At 64.2% G+C, this 15,093-nt stretch overlaps 1 protein-coding gene across 5 annotated transcripts in view; it reads right to left on the bottom strand.

Annotated features, from left to right (window-relative positions):
* Positions 1-1,908: 1,908 nt before the first annotated feature.
* Positions 1,909-15,093, bottom strand: part of DHX34 (DExH-box helicase 34) — a 28,556-nt gene continuing 15,371 nt past the window's right edge. For 3 of the 5 annotated variants that reach the window (XM_070223084.1, XM_070223082.1, XM_070223083.1), the window contains 10 exons: positions 12,909-13,102; positions 12,203-12,304; positions 10,487-10,726; positions 9,999-10,172; positions 9,527-9,644; positions 8,506-8,612; positions 6,153-6,443; positions 5,213-5,389; positions 4,862-5,000; positions 1,909-4,230 (listed from right to left, as the gene is read on the bottom strand). In XM_070223084.1, the coding sequence (XP_070079185.1) occupies positions 4,097-4,230; positions 4,862-5,000; positions 5,213-5,389; positions 6,153-6,443; positions 8,506-8,612; positions 9,527-9,644; positions 9,999-10,172; positions 10,487-10,726; positions 12,203-12,304; positions 12,909-13,102 (1,676 nt within the window). In that variant the 3' untranslated portion in view covers positions 1,909-4,096. The remainder of the gene's footprint in view (positions 4,231-4,861; positions 5,001-5,212; positions 5,390-6,152; positions 6,444-8,505; positions 8,613-9,526; positions 9,645-9,998; positions 10,173-10,486; positions 10,727-12,202; positions 12,305-12,908; positions 13,103-15,093) is intronic. The other 2 variants (XR_011421923.1, XR_011421922.1) reach the window with 1 other exon arrangement.

Raw genomic sequence — 15,093 nt, 5'->3', positions numbered from 1 at the left:
GGGGCGGCCCATGGACATCCTCATACAAGGTCTTCCGCGCACGCGTTTCCATTTCTCGCGCGTAAACCCGCAGGAGAGGCTTTGCCGTCAGATGCTGAGCGCGGCCGTGAAGATGCACACTGAAGGGAAACCTCATTTAAACCGGAGTCGGGAGCCGGGAAGGGGGCGCCCCGGCCGGGCGGGGCCCATTGCAGGAAGGGCTGTCAATCAAAGACCCCAACGGGAAGACAGCCACAGCGCGGCCCGACAGGAACCCACGACCCCCACGACCCCCGCGGCGCAGCCGATGGGAAACGGTGCGCACCCCGCAGTCTCCACTCCCCCCAGCGGACTCTCGTTCCAAACCCCACCCAGCAACTTCGTCCTCCTGCCCTGTGCAATGACCTCTCCGTCGCCCGCTGGACGGGCCTGCGGCTGCGGCCCCCGCCCGTCCCTGTGTTTCCCAGGCGCCCGTCCTCCGCCTCCCGCCGGCATCACGAGGCCCCAGGAGACCCGCGTGGCCCCGGCTGCGGGTCTGTCCCCACGGCCTCTCTGGGGCCTCGTCCGTTTAAGCGTTTGGCCTGTTTTCTGCCGGTCCGCCTGTCCTCCCTGACTTGGGGGAGCTCCTTCTGTATCCCGGACGCCAGCGCTCGTGGGACGTGCGTCCTGCACACCTTCCTGCGCGCGGCCTGCCCGCCCTTTGAGTGGTGCCCGTTGCTGGACAAAGTTCTCGCCCTCGCGGCCCTGCACCGCGCTCCGCTCTCCTGCCCGGTTGGCGTCCTGATAAAGACCCTCAGCCACGGCTCCCGAGCATCCTGTCCAGGCGCAGACCCCGCCTCCAGCACGCGTCCTGCCGGCCCTCGCGCACATGCGCAGAGGCGCGCGCGGTTCCCGGGGTCCCTGCGGTCCGGGCGGCAAAGGGGGGGTGTCCCGCGATGCTCCGGCCGCCGGAGCCTCAGGCCCCCTGGCTTGTTCAGGCCCCGCCCCTATTTGTGTTTACAGTTCTGTAGTTTTTACCAAAGAGGGCCCCCAAAATTGTAGGAGCTTCAGGCCCCACAAAACCTGGATCCACCCCCGATTGTATCAGAAAATCGGAAGCCACGACACTCACCAATCGGGTAATGGCTGACTAAACGACGCTGTGGAGCTCTGCTTGGCTGTTAAAAAGCAAGCTCCACACGCAGCAGAGAATTGTGTTTAAGAGCACGAACTCAGGGGCCAGACACTCTGGACTCAAAACCCAACACTGCTACATACTCGCTGTGCAACCTTGCGCTGGTTACTCAACCTCTCTGGGCCTCAGCTTCTCCATCTGCAAAACGGAGGGTAACGAGAGTATTTATCTTGCGGGACTGTCTCAAAGTTCAAGTGAGTCCATATACAGAGTGCTTAGAACAGTGCCTGGCACAGAGGGGCACCGTTGCGTGTTGGCTACAATACGAGAGCATGTGCGATTTCTCTTGCAAGTTGTTCGGAAACACAGATGGCTAAAAAGGAGAAATTCTGCAGTCTGTGCTAAACACTGCTCCCAAATGCTCTCACCTTTTGACCCTGATGGCCTCTCAGGAACGAGTCCTAAGGAAGTGGCCGGAAGTCTGGGGACAAGCACACAGCAGAGGCAGGCCGCCAGAGAGCTGGGGAGGGGGGAGGAAGCGCTGTCCGGGTCGCGGGGAGGGAGGCGTCTGCGGCCGGACCGCGGGCTCGGCCCCGGGGAACGCCGGGCCATGTGGATGTGCCGCTCTGGGTAAAGCCACTGGGTCTCCCGGTCCGCAACGTGCTCAGCCCACGACCCCCGCCCAGAGCCCCTCGGGGGGACTCCAGGGCACTCCTTTTCCTTACTATTTTCTCCAGCTTTTCCAAGTTTTCTATAACGGAGAAAACTTTTTAAAAACAGGAACCCAAGAAATGGACAACATTCCTGCAAGAAGATGTATGCAAAGATAGTGCCTATTGTGTTACTGGAAGAGGAGAGAAGAGAACCGATGCAAAGGCCGAGCCGGGAACAGGGCTTAGCAAGGAGCCGAACGGCGCGCCGAACAATGCGCCCTTTCACGGCTCCAGCAAAACCTAATTTTGGAAGAATTCACAATGACCTGGAGAAATACTCCAAACTAGCCACAGAGAAGCATTCAACGGAGAGGTCAGAGAACGACACACAGCGGAACCTGGACGAGTTACAAGAGGGGTGCGGACACGCGGGCAGAGGCCTGGGGAGACACCTGAGCCCAGGGGGGGCGGGGAGCGGTGGGCGGGCGTCCCCTCCCTCGGCTGCTGTCTTCTCATTTCTCCCCGTCCCTCACTGGGGACACGGCTGGGCCGGGCGGCCTCCCCCACCGTCCTGGCAGCAGAGGCCGGAGGTGGCAGCCATGTCGCCCAGACGCCCTGGAGCTGGACTCGGACGTAGCACAGGCTTCGGCGGGTGGGGTCCCTCCAGAGCCGGGACCCCGGGTCACGGCCAGGCTGGGCGCTGCTGAGCCCCGTGGTTCAGAGGCAGCAGGGCCCCGGCGCGTGGCTCTGTGCTGTCGTCCTGGGTCCTTCCCAAGGGCCCGGCCCAGAGCCACTGCCCCAGCCTCCCGCCGTCTCGTGAGCACCCGATTCCGTGTTAAATCCCTTCCTGTTTGAAGCACCTGCAGTGGCTTCTGTTTAGGCTCCAATCCCACCCGAGGCCGCCACGCGTTGCTTTGACACTCAGGAAAAAATATATATATACACAAAAAGGGCTTCCCCAGGGTCCCGCGTCAAGACGGAACCTCGGGGCAAAGGGCAGTTGAGCTGGGCTCACTGGCCAGAGCAAAGCGCTGCAGGCGCAGAGTGCAGAGTCTCCCCGCGGCCTCGAGCTGTCGAAGGTTGTCACACGCACCCTCGTCTGCGCCACGGCCAGTCACACTGACTGATTTTCAAATGCGGAACCAACGTGGCCGCCCCGGAAGAAGCGACGCCCGGCCGTGAGCTGCTCTGCTGTTTGCACATCGCTGAGCGGGAGGCGCCGGACCTTTACAAGGGATCTCTGTGTCCGCGCTCACGGAGGACGTCGGTCCACAGCCTCCTTTCCGGAGTCGTCTTTGGTTTTGGCGTTAGAGCCATGCTGCCCTCGTGAACTCGGCCAGAGGCGGCCTCCCCACCGTGAGGGAGCTGTCGTCGAGCACAGTGCCTCATTCTTCCGTGTCTGCTCCAGGTCACCAGGGAGCCACCCCCCACCTGTTCTCTGCGTCTGTAACTATGAATTCAATGTCCTGGGGCCAGCTCAGTGGTGTACTAGTTAAGTTCCCATATTCTGCTTCAAAAGCCTGGGGTTCGCAGGTTCGGATCCTGGGCGTGGACCTACACACTGCTCATCAGCCATGCTGTGGTCGCATCCCACATACAAAATAGAAGAAGATGGGCACAGATGTTAGCTCAGGGCCAGTCTTCCTAACAAAAAAAATAATAAAAAGTAAATAAAAAATACAATGTCCTTAACAGATACGCACAGCGGTCCAGTGTATCTATTTCTTCTCGGGTGAGCTTTGGTAGTTTGTCTTTCAAGACATTTCCCATTTCAGCCGAGTTGTGTGGTTTACGGCATCCGGTCGTTCAGTGTCCCCCGTCCCTTCCGTGTCTGTAGGGCAGGCGTGGCCAGCCGGGGAGGACGCAGGGATGGCTGAGAACGGCCCCTGGACCCTGAGCAGGAGCGGCCTGGAGACCACGCTGTGAGCGGGCCTGTGGTGCAGCCATGGGCCCAGGTGAACAGGGACACACACGGTCCCCCTGCCCAGTCTGGAAGGGACCCTGTGGCCGGGCCAACACCGAGGCTGCCGAGTTTGAGGGAAAGCAGAGGCCACGAGCACACTCGGGAGGCAGCAGCGGCAGGGAGCCCAGGCCCTGCACCCGGACCCTGGAGGCCCTGCTCGCCCTCGACTCCCACACAGGGCCAGGCCACCTTGATGGCAGACCGCAGCAGGAGGGGCGAGAGGCAGACCACGCGGAGGACCGCCACAGGCAGCTGCCGCTGTCTGGAAGGGCAGGCTTGAGGGTCCGCGTCAGCAATAAGGCTTTATTCACATGTTCCCCCCACTTCCTGCGGGGCTGAGCCCAGGCCGGGGGTTCGGGCGCGAGTCCTCGTCCCGGCCCGGCTGGCTCACACATGCTGCCTCCGGTGCCGCAGCACCTCCGTGGGCGTGAACAGAAAGTCCTGCTGGCAGGCCTCACAGTGGTAGGGCCTCTGCAGGGCAGACGCCTTCTGGGGGGGCTCGGGGGCGGCCTCCTCGGCCCCTAACAGAGAGAAGAAGGGGGACAGTGAGGGGGGCGCTCCACTGTGTGCTCTCCCGCCCACCCCACAGCCCAGGCGCCGGGGGGCTCAGGCTCTCTCGCAGCCTTTGGGGAATCCGGCTCTGCCTCCTCCAGGAAGCCTTCCTTGATTAACACGCAGGGCCAAGTCTTTACTCTGTGTCCCATGGGGTAAGAGACAGAGAGGAAGAAACAAGGAGAGCCACATAGGCTGCTGAGACAGACAGAGCGAGCCCTGGGGTGGGGACCGTGTGGTCCTGCTGTCGTCTCCCCCACGAGCCCTGTGTGGTGTGTGGTGTGGCAGACACCATGTCAGTGTCTGCTCACTGTGGCGTCCCCTGGGGGACAAGATGGTGGATGTGGCCAAGGCAGAGAAAGAGCGACCAAAGACACAGAAAGACAGACAGACAGAAATGAGACAGAGCTGGCGCTCCAGGCCCTCCTTGTCCCGGGCTCTGGGTCTGTGACGAAGTCCACACGGGGCACCAAGCGGGGTCAGAGGGCCGAGACCATCAGCCCCCAGGGCGTCCGGCGAACGCCCAGATGCCCAGCAACCACCATGGGTTGGCCGGACGGCGGGACAGACACAGGGCCCCAGCCCCCGCCGCGTCCTCACCCGGGGCGCCGTCCTGCGGGGCCTGGGGGCAGCTGTTCTCGTGGGCCACGCGCTCCAAGGGCGTCAGGGGGGCGTGCAGGCCGCAATGGGGGCAGGTCCAGAAGGTGCGGAGGCAGTCGCTGTACAGGTCCGTGTCACTCTGTGGCAGGTGGGTTGTGTCAGGACCTGGCGCCCTGCCCCACCCCCGCCGACAGCCTGGGGCCCTTCCCAGAACCCCTCGGGGCTGGCAGGCCCCATTCGGAAACTGTGTCCCAGGACTAAGCAGGAATGAGGTTGGTGGGGCTGAGGGGGTCCCTAAAATCCCTCTTGAGGGGCAGGAGGGTGAGGGGCCCAGGTGGGGTCTGTGCTCACCGTGAGGCAGTTGTAGGTGAGGAAGTCAGTGACCGCGTAGCCCCCTTTGGTGGGGTGGGGGGACAGGGTAGAGCTGCCAAAGAGACCAGGGAGACTGGGGGCAGCCGTGATGGTCTGAGGTCCCACATAGAGGTTCTGGATTTCCAGCCCCATGAGCCGCCGGAGGCTGTAGGGAACCTGAGGAAAGAGAGACAGGATATAGGGGAGCCAGACTCAGGGAGACATTATCAGAGCACCTGGATCCAGCTGTGCCTGAAACCCACCCCTGGACTTTTCTGTAATGGGGCCCAATTGCTTAAGCCAATCATAACATGGTTTTAGACACCTGTGACCAGAGGCTTGTCTAAAACACATCCTGACGCCCTATCTCCCATCTTAACTGCCTTCCCCAGGTCCTTTCTCTGCTCCCTGTCACTTGCGGGACCACATCCAGACCCTAAGTCTAGCCACCTTGCCCCTCCTTCCCCTGGCATGTCAGCCTGTTCCTCTTTCCCTAGTTCACTGGATCCCTCCACTCCTCCAGGAAGTCATCCTGGATTGCACCTTTCTCCCCTGCCCCATCCACACATGGCAGAATGAGGGTCAGTTCTTGACTCCCCACATAAGAGGTGGGGTTGGTCTCACATCTGCTCTGTCCAATTCTTCCCACCTGTCCTCCACAAATACGGACCTTACGGCTCCCCACTCACGTACTGCAGCCCCTTAACCGCTCTTGAGGGGGACCCTGCACTGCGCAGGCAGCACGTGCCTAACAAGCCTCTGCTGAACGAGGGCTCGGGGTCAACAGCGGGGCCGCAGGACATAGGCCAAGCTCAGTCCTGGCTCCGGCCTTGACCAGCGCGTGACCCTGGGTTTGGCATCAACCCTCTGGTTTGGAAACCCCCAACGTGCGCACATCCAAGGAGCCTGCCCCCCGCGACTTCAGCCAGTCCGAGGGCACCTGGGACGCTGCGAACCGCAGCAGCTCCCTGCTCAGGGCCGCCTCCTCCCTGCGGTGGACCGCCGCCTCCTCCTCGTCCTCATCTTCCTCCTCCTCCTCCGGCCGCCGCCGGGCCTGCCGGGCCAGCTGCCGGGCCAGGACCTGCTCCCAGCGGGCGCGGAGCCGCAGGGAGGCCGCCAGGAGCCCGACGGCACTCTCGCTGTCGGCCAGCTGGAGCTCCAGCCAGCCGTCGGCCACCAGGCGGGAGCAGTCACCGTTGGTGTCCAGGGAACGGCTGAACAGCAGGAGGGACTGCAAGAGAGGGGCGGGGGACAGGCGTGGGCGTGAGGGGACAGTGACAACTCAGGAGGCCGAGGCCTGGCTGGGCTCCCACTCGCCCCCCCCGTCACGGATCCACCTACCACCCAACTGTCCATCTGTCCCACCACCTAACAGTCACCCCACGCCAACTCTGTGCCACACGTTGTTCCAGGTCCTGGAGACACACAGTGAACAAGACCGACTAGGTCCCCGCCCCCAGGAGCTGCCATCCTACTTGGACAGACAGACGACAGAGATCACAGAGGAGAGGGCAGAGTGTGTTCCCAGTCCGGGTGGGAGGTGGACGGCGGGGGGGGCCCTGCCCTCACAGGGCTGGGGCTGCACACTCGAGGCCTTTGGCGCGCCCACCACCTGGACACGTCACTGTCTACAGTTTATCCTCAAAACGCAGAAGCGAGCACTGGATGCCAGTTACTGCGCCGCGGGCTGAAGGGTGACAGCGCCGACGGCAGCCCCCGCCTTTAAACGCACCGGGAAAGTAAAAAGATGCCACCAATGAAGAGGGACTGATGTGCGACAGAGGAACAGACAGGAGTCACAGCAGAAAGACTGGACGTCATCTGCAGGTCTGGGGAGGGCAGGACGAGTGTCTACTGATCATGTCTTTCAGCTTTTCTGTCTGAAGTGGTCCTAACAGGACGATGGGGACAACCTGACGGGATGGGGCGGGCAGTGGAAGGGGCAGGGCTGGCCGCGGCGACGGTCTGGGGCTGGGTGATGGCGCATGAGGGTTCACATGCCATCCTGTCTCTTTGGTGTGCTGCACACCAGCCACCAGGCCACCGGCGTGGAGGGTGGGAGACGGAGCCGCAGGCAGCACCCCAGTGGGCGAACCCGCTTCATTCCCGCCGTCCAGCCGGGGGCCCAGCTCTGGCCCCACACGCCCTCCCGGCGCAGGAGCTCTGCAGCCTCTCACCCGATGGCCTCCCCAGCAGGCGGCACGGCCATCAGGCCTCTGCGGTGGGACGCCGGCACTGACTCAACGTCTGAACAGAAACAGACACGAGCAAACGAGGGTGTGCGTTCAGTGCGGGGGGAGATCCGTGTCGACAAAACCTCCAGAGGCTCAGGGGGCCCTCTGTGTGCCCTGGGGTGGCAGCGAGAGGCCTGGGGGCTGGGGACACCTGTCTGACCGGCAGGGGAGGCATGAGGTGTGGCCTATGGCCCTGGAGCTCTGGCTGTGCCACCTGTCACTGTGTGACTTAGGCCAAGTGACATGCCTCTGCCCCCCAGAGCCTCGTCTTCTCCTTAAAGAGAATCTGAGGGCCGAGGAAGGACCCCCGAGGCAGGCCCAGAACCACAGGGCGGCAGCAGCGAGCTCGCAAGGCGTGCGGGCTATCGCTGGCTGAGGACACACAGGACAAGTACATGTGCGATCTGAGTGCTCTCAGCCTTCATTTGGCCCAGCCCTCATCCTCTCCCCGCTCCCTGCTGGGCTCCGTGCAGCCCCCATGTCAGACCCGCTCCAGTCTCCCTGCCTCTCCTCCTGTCCCTGACTCTGCTCCAGCTGTTCCCTGTGCACACCAGGCATGCATGTGCCTCAGGGCCTTTGCACTTGCTGTTCCCTCTGCCTCAGATGCTCTTCTCCCAGAGATCCCTCTGACTCGTCCCTCCCTTCCTTCAGGTCTTTCCTGCATTGCACCTCCCCAAGGAGGCACATGCTGACCGCCTTGTTTCATACTGGAACCTGCCCCCTCCCCTCCCCGTCCCCTGACCCCTTCCCCTAGTCTTTCTGTTTGCCCCGGGTGCTCACTCTGCTGTAACACAGCACTCAGCCCTGTGCTCTCTTATTGCTACTGCCCGCGCTCCCTGCTGGACGCGAGCCCCAGGTGAGCAGGGGGCAGCTGTGGCCTTGTTTGCTGCTGTGCTGCCAGCGCCCTCAGCAGCCCCCGCACACTGCGGCAGGCGGCAAGGGATGGTTGAGTGAACACGCGAATGAGAAGACAGCCGCCAACAAGAGGCTGCGGCTGAGGCCCTCGGACACGCGAGAAGGCCCAGGCCCTGGCCGTGCAGGGCCGGGAGGTGGACGCACCTGCAGGGCGGGGACGCGCACGCAGTTCACCAGGTACGGCTTGGTGGTCTCCAGCAAGGACACGAAGGCGAGGAGCTGGTGCCTGCTGCTCATCTTGTCCTTGTCATCTGCAAGGGTCACGAGGACGGCTCAGCCCCCATCTCCCACCCACACCCCACCCTGGTCCGTCCCCCAGGGCTGCCTGTGCCACCTGGCCATTTACACGCCCACCGAAAGAACACGCCCACGTGTGTCAGGACAGCACGCCTGTGACCCATGTTGAAATACTCTGCCCCGATGAACGTGACTGGGGCGATGGGGCGACATGAAGAAACACCGTGAGTTCTGTCAGCAGCGATAACGGGGTTGGGGGAACAGAAAACACAGTTGGGGCGAGGGCCCCGCGGGTCCTCACGCTCTCCAAAATTAGCAAACACAGAGAAAAGGCACGTGACAGGAAGAGGGTACAGTGACTAGGAATCCAGACCAGGCAGAAGAGGTTCAAACTCTGTCTCAGACGTTGACAACTACAAACCTCCTCTTTGGGGTCGTTTACCATTCCCCAGAGTGCGTCACTCTCTCTACAAACCAGGCCCAGGGCGAGCGTGTCCCAAGCTCCGACAGAGCGGCGGGAAGCCCCCGCCCCAGCGCAGGCCGCCCTTCGAGGGCCCGGCTAGGGCCCGGCCAGCGGAGGCGGGGGCTTCTGTGGCTGTGACGCCCCAGGGGCTGCGGCCCCCCCACACCCCCCAGCCCAGGAGCCGCCGAGCTCAGGGGGCAGGGTCCTGATGGGCACTGCTCCTCCGCCAGAAGCTCGGGCCTTGGGACGCCTGTGGGGCCCGGTGGCCAGCCCCGCCAGGGGAGGGTGAGGCTCTGCACGGCGCCCAGGGAGGTCTGGCTCCCGGGATCTCCCCTCCCTCAGACCCCACGTCAGCAGCCGCAGCAAAGGGGGAGTGTGGGAAGGACAAGTGGGTGACTCCAGCTGGCACAGGCCCCGAGGTCACATCCCCAGTGGGGGGGCCCTCCCCCGCCTGGGCTCACGCACCTCGGCTCCCTTCGCCACCCCTGGCCTCTGGCTCCCTAGTGTGCAGCACCTCGGGGCTGCTGGCGAAGACGCAGGTGGGGTGCAGCACGGCGCCCTGCTTGGCCTGCGTGTGGAAAATCTGCAGAGACCAGAGGCGGGTGCGGGTCACAGAGGCCCTCGGACCGCTCTTCCCGCTGCCCGCAACGCTTCTCCTCCACTCTCTGGGCCAGGGTCCCCTGGTATATCCGAACTCAGAAGTCCCCTCCTTCAGGAAGCCCTCCGTGCCCCCCTCCCAGGCTGGTCAGCAGTCCCCTCTGTGTGTCGCAGCACCAATCACTCTGGGTCATCTGTTTGGGGACAGTCTGTCCTCCCCACTGGACCGGAGCCCCACGAGGCCACGGCCAGGGCTGTTTCAGTCACCGCCTTGTCCCAGCACAGGCCAGGAGCTGGGCAGGTGCGCACAGCTGGGGCCCAGCCGCGGGAGGGGGCCCACCTGGTCGGAGTCCTTGCGGCCGCTGTTGAATGGGTCGGGCGCGGCGAGCTGTGGGTAGAGGCCGCGGGCCAGCACAAGCTTCAGCAAGGCCAGCTGCTCCCGGCTCAGCGCCTGCGCCGCACTGGCGGCCACCCGCAGCTGCTCCAGGTTGTGCCGCAGCTTGAACTTCACATCCTGGGGGACACGGCAAGGCGGTTCCCGGGGGCTCCCCACCCAAGGGGCCGGTACCGGGAGACATGGACCCAAGGGCTTCTGGAGACGCAGGGGCCCGGGCCTGCCCACGGCAATGTCTCCTGAGGCGACGGCAGGGCCGCGTCCGCTCGGACCCAAGAGCAGGGCCGCGTCCCCTCAGACCCCAGGGCAGGGCCGCGTCCCCTCGGACCCCAGGGCAGGCCGTGTCCCCTCGGACCCCAGGGTAGGGCCGCGTTCCCCGCTCTGGTGACCTCCCCCACCTGTCCCAGGCCCCCGACAGCGGCACAGCATCCCACCTGGATGTCCACGCTACCGCCTGCCCCCTGGGAGGCTGGGCGGGCCGGGTCCTCGTCGCTGGAGCCGCCGTCCTGGTCCCCGAGCCGCAGCACCTTGCGCCTGCGCGCCCCGCCCTCCTCGTGCTGGCGCTTCAGCTGGAACAGGGCCTGGCGCTCCCGGCGCTGCCGCAGCCGGCTGTAGCTGTCCCCCGGCTCCAGGGCCTGCGCCCCAGCCAGCAGCCCGTGGTCCTCCAGCAGTTCCTGGGGGCGGGCGGGGCCCAAGTGAGGGACATATGGCAGGCCAAGCGGCCTCTGACCAGACACGGGCTCAAGTCTGGGGCCTGCCGCCTGCCGGCAAGTGAGCTCGCCCTCTGAGCTACCATTTTCCTCAAGTGGAACACAGGGACCGTGCCATGGCCCCCTGCCAGGGCTGCAACGGACATGTAACAACCCCTCTTCCCCCACCGTGGGCACAAACGCCCGCTCCATGAGAGGTATCATTGCTGCCAGCCAAGCGACACCTGGGCTGGCAACAGGAGGGAGGAGAGGCGGACGGGGACCCCAGCCTGGGCCTCCCTGCAGGCTCCTGTCGCGGCTGCGTCACTGCTCTGACCTCCCCTCCTGGCTGCACCGGCCCCGTGGGTTCCCAGCACCAGAGCCTCAGGGGGTGGCCCTCTGGCTGGAGGTGGCAGCATCTGGGATGTTGGGGAGAAATGCCAAGTCCTGGGCCCATCCCAGATGACCGAACCAGCCTCTCGGGGGGTGGGGCTGGGAACCCCGACCTCACAGGCCCTGCAGGTGATCTGACACACAAGACCCCTGCGCTCCCCCCGGCCCACACCTCTGTAAACAGCCTCGGACGGATGACCCAGCAGACAACGCAGGATGCTGTGTGTGTGTGTGACACAGAGAGAAGGCCTCATCTTCCGCTAGTCTCTCAGTGTCTGGGGCCCAACAAAGGCTGAACTACAGAACTTCAGTGGTCCCCAATGTGGGGACCGCCACTCTGGCCTTGACTTACCCATCTGCAACCAAAGAGCACAGGTCACAGAGACTTCTTATATTCTCCCCCCACGGGATCTCACAACCACCGAGAGGCGTGGAGCCGCCTATCTTTTCGCAAAGGGAAAGATGGCAGCAGAATGTTCACGACACGAGTCATGCAGAACCACGTGATGGTCACGCCACTAGAAACAGCTAACGCTGGGCAGGGGCCGCCTGCGTCAGGCCCGTTCTGAACGTGCTACGGTACTGGCTCACTGAACCCTCCCGGGAACACTGATGGCAGCCGCTGCTTTCACCTTCCCGTCTCCAGAGGAAGAGCCAGGCCCAGAGAGGCACAGTCACTGGCCCAGGGGCGCACTGCTAGCAACTGGCCGAGCTGGCATCTGCTGCTCCAGACCTAGTGTCCCCTAGAATCGCCCTACGCTGCCCCCCAGCACGCAGCCCCCATGGCCAGCTCAGTACCCCACTCCAGAGGGTTCTTCACGAGGCAGTGGCATGTGACTATTGAGCCTGTCCCCCTCCAGGAAGCCCTCCTGGATTTCTACCCCTTTCCCTGCCTGGGCCGCCCCACGCCCGGTCATCCGAGGGTGGGGCAATGGGTGTTGGGGGACTCGGACCCTCTGTCAGAGGGGGAGACAGGCTGTGCTCCAGAAGGTACTCATACCACACTCTCACGCCGCCTCCCCGCCCTGGCCTCCCGGCTTGTCCCTGGGCCTGTCCGCTGGGCCTCACCTTGAACTGGCGCCGCAGGTTGGCCATCTCGTACAGCCGGTGCTCCTCGATGCCCCGGCGGCGGCACCACTTGCGAGAGTTACTGCTCCGCTCGCACTTCACCTGGGCAGAGGCGCAGACACCAGGCTGTCAGGGCCCGGCCAGCAGGGGGAGCGGAGGGGCCGGCCCACGGCCCCCACCACCCCAGCGTGGGCCCAAAGCCCAGCCCCCGGGAGGGAGCAGGCAGGGAGAGGCCTCTCGGCCCTCACTCTGGCTCACCTGCTTTCCTCCTCCTCCCACAGGAAGCCCTACCGGACCATGCTAGATCAGACAGCCCTCTGGGCTCCCCCAGCCCCGTGGACTCCCCGTGACAGCCCACTGTCGAGGGACAGGTCTGTCTCCCTGCACTGGACTGGGAGCCCCAGGAGAGCAGGAGCTCGGGAATGTGTGCTCCTGATATACAGATGCCACGCTCAGAGTCAGCATCTCCAGATGACACTGGCTTCAATCGGTGCTGCAGAAACCCTGGGCCCCCCGAGCTGGGGCCTCTGCACGCACTGACCCCATGAACATGGAGAGGGCGTCCTCCCCAGACGGGCCCGGTCTGTCTGCGGAGGGCTTGGGGTCCTCCCTGGGGTGGGGTGAGGGCGGAAGGAGGAGCCACAGCCTCATGGAGGCCCCCGACCCCGGCAGAACGAGAGTCAGCCAGGGCGGCCCCCAGCCTCACCTGCACCCAGGCATTGAAGATGTTGAAGAGAGTGAAGGGGTCGCCCTGGTCGCTCTCCAGGGGCCGCCGGGCTGCCGCACACTCTGGGTTGCCCTGGGCGCTGCGGGTGAAGGGCGACTGGACGCTGAGGGCGGCGGCGATGGTGAGCACAGGCTCCGCCAGGCAGAACGTGGAGCCCAGGATCAGCATCTTTCCTGGGGAGGCGGGGCCCGAGCTGAGCCTCCCGGACAGCGGCCCCCAGCCTTCGGGGCCCTCGGGGTCTCCTGACGGCCCTCCCACCCGCTCCTGCCCCACCCTCCCTCCATCTCATCCGCAAAGGGCCTGGGGAGTCACACAGACAGAATCACACTCACACTCACGTTGACCTCGGGCAAGGCCTCAGTTTCCCCATTGGAGACATCCACGATTCCCGACCCCTCGGGCACAGGGTGGCACTAGGTGCTGGCTGCCGCTGTCAGCCATGTCACCACCCGCCCTGCTCGGCCCTTGACAGCCCACTCCGCCAGCACCCGCTCCGGGCTGCATCTTTCTCCCCGGGGCTTGTTTTGACCCACCGTGGTCTGCGTCCTCTCCCGCCTGGAGAACGTGCCCTCCCCGTGCACTGTCGCCCATCTGCCTGGCACAAAGCAGGCGCTGCCACCTGGCACATCCCAGGAGGAACCTTTTCCTGCCATCCTTGTCTGACCAGGGTGGAGGCGGGGGAAGAAGAGGGAGGGACGGCGAGGAGGGGAGAGAAGGACGGAGGCGCAGGGATAAGGGGGGCTGGGGAGGGCAGGGAGAAGGGAGGAAGGGGGGAATCCTACGCCCAGGCAGGGAGAAGCCACCGCCACCTGCGAGCGGGAACCTGGCTGACCCCTGGTCCGTGCCTCCTGGGAGCTCAGGCCCTGCCCCTGCCCCCAGGTCCGTGGCCTGTGTGGCACGTCTGACTCATCTTCACTGGTCACCTTGACCACCTTTCTGGAAAGTTCCTGTTATACATCTAGCCTCGTAAGACAAAGGTGGGCTGTAAAACAAGACTGTCCCAGGACCCCCTAGCTCTGTCACCTGGGGTAAGTCCCTCCAGCTCTCTGTGCCTATCTCCCCGTCCGTGAAAGGGGGTGACAAGGCGTCCACCTGCCCTGAGGATGACCTGTGTCTCACCCTGTGAAGCGCTTGGAGCTCCTCCTGCACAGAGTGCGACCAGTGACTGAGCCATCTGGGCCCAGCACCGCATCCCGTGCCTTCTGCCCCTTAGGGCCTGGGGACCACTGGCATCAGCCTGGTTTGGCGAGGGTCCCCCAGCTCTGCCGGCTACCTGACCCTGGGCGAGAGAGTGACAGCCTTTCCAAGCCTCATCTTCCTCACCTGGACAGCGAGAGTCACCCCCTCCGAGCCCTCGGGGAGAGGACATGCCTAACACACTTGGCCCCACCCTGGCCCAGGCCAGGCCATGTGCCTCACCGGCTCCGGACCCCGGGGCCTGCGTCCCCACCCCGGCCAAGTCTCAGCATCCTGTCTGTGCAACCGGGACCCGAGCCGCCCCACCAGGGGCAGATGAAGGATCCATGGTCCACAAAGCCTTTCACTGACTCACGGCAACGCTCACAGAACGCTGGCTTTCTCCTCAGACCTGACTCTCCTTGCTCTAGCCCTGACTCCTCGTAAAATAAACAAAAGTAACCACGTTCACAGCCACGGGAGGCCTCGGAGTCAGAGGTGGCCGGCCTCCCGCCCACACTGAAGCGCCTGTGTGCTGCAGTGACGCAGGGACTCTGATGACACGAACACAAGCGGAGGGTCCTGCTGAGTGTCACACTTGGGAAGAGGCGCCATGGGTGGAGAGCCCGCTGGGTGTGCACCGGGATGGTTGGCAGAATTGCGAAGTCTTGAGTCAGGACAACAAGGCAAAAAGAACAGGCCTTGGCTGCGAGCTCCCTGGGAGGGGCAGGGCTGACTCAGGAACGAGCAAGAGGACGACGCAGGTGGTTGCGACATCCTTACAACCGCAAGAGAAGGGCCACAGGGCGGAGCTGGGCCAGGCTGGGCCGAGGAGAGAGGCGTCTGCTTTGTTTACTGCTGTCTCCCCGGCACCTGGAACAGCAGCTGGCACAGGGGACTTGTGAATGACGGGACAGGCCTGCCTATGACACACTCAGAGCGCAAGGGGCTCCTGCACTCCCAGTGCCCTGTGTGACCACACCATAGG

This window comes from Equus caballus, chromosome 10 (assembly GCF_041296265.1).
Source record: "Equus caballus isolate H_3958 breed thoroughbred chromosome 10, TB-T2T, whole genome shotgun sequence".
NCBI lineage: Eukaryota > Metazoa > Chordata > Mammalia > Perissodactyla > Equidae > Equus > Equus caballus.
Note: the sequence above shows the minus strand (reverse complement) of the source record. Positions and strands in the feature narration are given on the sequence as shown.